The sequence below is a fragment of the Parasteatoda tepidariorum genome, chromosome 8, assembly GCF_982258835.1.
Source record: "Parasteatoda tepidariorum strain Cologne lab strain chromosome 8, Ptep-v5.0, whole genome shotgun sequence".
Lineage (NCBI taxonomy): Eukaryota > Metazoa > Arthropoda > Arachnida > Araneae > Theridiidae > Parasteatoda > Parasteatoda tepidariorum.
Genome location: NC_141762.1, coordinates 40,898,049 through 40,901,999, shown reverse-complemented (window position 1 = coordinate 40,901,999; position 3,951 = coordinate 40,898,049). Strand labels below are relative to the sequence as shown.

Below are 3,951 nucleotides of genomic sequence, written 5' to 3'. Positions count from 1 at the left end.
ATGACAAGAGTAACTGCTTGGATTTACAGATTTTATAGAAACATCAAAAGTGCTACGAATGAAAGAAACTTCGAAAAACAGCTGACTATTAAAGAAATGAAAGACGCTGAATTGGTTATTATGAAGTACGCACAAACCAGATGCCTAACAGAAGAAACCAAGCTTTGCTATATTTCATTACAAACTATAACGGATGATGAAGGCATTGTACGGATCAGGATAAGAATAGCTATGAAAAAGGATTTGAGAACATTTAAGTATCCGATTGTTTTACCATCTGACCATAATGTCACTCACTGTCTTATACTTGATAAACACAATGAACTAAATCATGCCGAACTCAAATTGTAATGTCAGTTCTAAGAGAACAATATTGGATCCTCAGATGCAGAAAAACTGTTCAACGAGTGATTAAGAAATGTGTGATTTGCAAAAGATTCAGCACTCGTCCTACTGAAGTCCTAAGTAGTCTTCTACCTGAAGATCGTGTACGAGAATCATTGATTTTCGAGGTCATTGGAGTGGATTTGTGTGGACCACTCCTTTTGAAGGATGGAGGCAAGAGTTGGATCGTGCCATTCACCCGTGCGGTTTTCAGCACGGACAGCTTTCTCTTGGCATTTAGAAGGTTCATAGCACTACGAGGAAGACCAGCAGCGGTTTTTCTCAGACAACGGTACAAATCTGACTCGAGCTACTGCAGATATGAAATCAGTAGACTTCGAAAAACTAACAGATTTCGCAACTTCAAAAAAGATTCACTGGAAGTTCAATCCTCCCTCTGCACCTTGGTGGGGTGGATTTTTTGAAAGAATGATTGGAATGCTAAAATTAATTTTACGAAGAGTCTTTGGAAGAGCAAACCTTCTCTGATAAAGAACTACACACAGTCATTTATGATGTTGAAAGCATCATAAATTCACGACCACTTACGTAAATCTCAGAAGATCTAGAAGACCTGGCACCATTAACATCAGGAGAACCAGATATTGATCTAATTGATGGATGAAAAACCGATTTGCCTGTCGTCAAAAAACTCGAGAGGACTTATGAAAACGGTTCGGAATTGAATATTTAGGACAAATTAAGGATTTAGCCCGCAAAAAGGAAGACTTTCAAGTTGAAGAAGGAGAAATCGTTCTCATAGGGAACGAAAACAATAAACGAATCAATTTGCTTTTGGACGAAATAGAGGCTCTTTACCCCGGAAAAGATGGAAAAACAATAGTGGTGCGCGTAAAAACTCGGCATGGTTCGCACCTACGACCATATCGAAAACTTTATAAACTTGAAGTAACAAAATAATTGAGATTCGTCATGACATCCCAAAACTCCAGGTGGGAGGACGCCACAAGCCCTGGTGGCAAGCCCAAAAACTGTCACCAGGTGGCGCTGCGAGAGCGGAAGAAAATATTAGCTTTCAGTTTTCAAAAACTTAAAAGTAGATGTAATTTAACTAGAGAAGCGGCCTGCCGCTATTATCTTGCTTAATCCCATTATCACCTTTTTATTTCATGAATCATCCCATTTAATGCAAATTCATCATCTTTAATGTATAATCGTCTTTGTCACATTGTAGTTAAAATCAATAAATGTTTTATTGATATTCAAAAAAGGTGGTCATATAAGGTAAGTGGAAACATTCCATTACCCCTATTTATACAGATAAAACAAGAATTAGTTTAGATTAAACAGTTAAATACATTCTTTTTGTGTTATAAATTTTTTCTAGTACCCTTTCTATATTTTATAACAGGCTTGGAACGATGAATATTGTCCTAGCTTAAAAACAAATGATACTTTTAGTTTTTATTGTGTTATATTTAATATGAGTTTGATTAAAAGGATTTCAAATTCAAATAGTATAAACCCTACTAAACTAGCCGTTGATTGACCTGTGTTGTTAAAACTAGGCTCTGAATGTCTTGAGCGTAGGTTGAAATTTGCATTTCTTTTTTTATATTAAATCATTTCTGAAAACCACAACATTGTAGTGGTGATATGGAGATCTGTGGCCCCTTCAGCACACATGCAAATCAACGTCATTGATTAATAACGGATGATATTAAATAAAAGTTTAGTTTCCGTGAATGGATCTTATATGAGACCCAATGGCAAAGGCAGTTGATTGGCCTGTGTTATTACAACAGGACTTTCAATATCTTGAGCTTTTGGGTTAATATTTAAGTTCCCTTCATAAATTTTAACTAAAACACAATATAATAAACATTCTAGTATTATATTATGACATGATACTATTTCAACAATATGCAGATTTTATATTCTATTGGCAAACTTTTAATTTAAGTTTTAGTTCTGTTAAAAAAAAAGAAGAAAAAAAAAAGAAGGACTTCTATCTACATTTTTTATTATTTCATTACTTTTTTGTTTCAAGATATTTATTTCTTAATGATTATTTTGTATTTCAAGATATTCTTTGCATTGATATGTAATATAAATATTTATATTTTTATAACATTAACTTGATAATTTCTGAAACACTTATTAATGACTGTTGTTTCATAAAAAAAGTTTTTTTATTTGAATTACACTACCAAATCAAATTTTTGGTAAAAAAAATTTAAAAAGAAAGACTAAAATTGACTAACCTGCGTCATCTTAAATTTTTAGGTTAATATTTGAACTTATTTTAAAAGTTTGAATTAAAACATTTCTGACAACTACAACTTAAAGTTATGACAGAGAGATTTAACTTTATGTGAAACATCTTTGCACATTAATTATAATTTTCCATTAATTACAAACGATAGTTGAGTTTAACTGAAAAGATTTTAAATTTGATGGAAAAGTTTGCTGTCACTATGTGTCACATTAACACACAGAGTCACAGAGTTCTAAAAAAATGACCACATACAGTCAACCCCGCTCAAAGGAATACCATCGGTTCCAGCCAAATCTATGCTATTAAGCGGGCTATTCGATTAAAAGGGGAATGCAATATTCAATCTAAAATTCTGAATTTTCAAGAAATCTTACTTTTTAATGGTTTAGTATCGCGGTTTGATTAAATAAACTCACTTACATGATCAATAAATAATTATAATTAAAACTTTCTTCCTTAGTATCATAAAAAAATGTCATTTGCAGTTACATAAAAATAAATAAATGTTAGTAAAAAGTATCACGTAGGAACTAAAATATTATTTAAACCTTTCCGAAAAATTCTATAACTGAAGACTTTTTTATACCGGTTTAATTTTTCAATTTATCAAGATTAGATATTCCCTTTTTGTTTCTACAAAAATTTTCATAACTTGTGCGTATTCCTTTCAAACACATGCAGAATTTTTTTTCTTCTAATCTTTGAAACTTGAGAAATTCCTAATTAATGCGCTATATTAGTTGGGGATTTCCTTGAAATTTATTGTTTCTAAGATTCATTGTTTTTTTCCGATAAATTTAAATCATTCTTTTTCGCGCTCAACTTGCAACCAACTCAAAATTATTCACAGGATTAAGCCGTTATTCCACTTAAGAAAAAGACACTCTTTACACTAGTGTATTAGGTTTTTAAAACTTTTTCTTATCAAAGCTAATAGTGCATCAAGAGGGGACCACAAGTCTTGACCTAAAAACAAATCACTCTATACCCATTACTCTATACTACATCACAACTTTTATTGATATTTTTTCCCTTTCTTCATACAATGGGTTTTCTGACAAATTTAATATCATTAATAATTTTTAAGTCCTTAATTTCAAAAAATATTCATATTGTTTTTTAGAAATGAGCTTATTTTATCAAATTCTCAATTGAATTTGTTAATTTGTAAAACATATTTTATAAAATGAGTAACTTAAGCCATTTGTAATTTCACAATTATCAGTCATTATTTACATTTTGAAATTGTATATTAAAAAAAAAAAAACATACCGTACACCGGGGCGAGTCTACCCATTTTTTTCAGTTTGTCAACTTTCAAGTGGTCA

The 3,951-nt window shown here is 31.3% G+C and overlaps 1 protein-coding gene across 1 annotated transcript; it reads left to right on the top strand.

Annotated features, from left to right (window-relative positions):
* LOC147806103 (uncharacterized) lies at positions 1-351 on the top strand. Its single transcript, XM_087149533.1, has one exon. It carries the CDS (start codon positions 1-3, stop codon positions 349-351), a length of 351 nt encoding a protein of 116 aa, XP_087005659.1.
* The last annotated feature ends 3,600 nt before the right edge of the window (positions 352-3,951 follow it).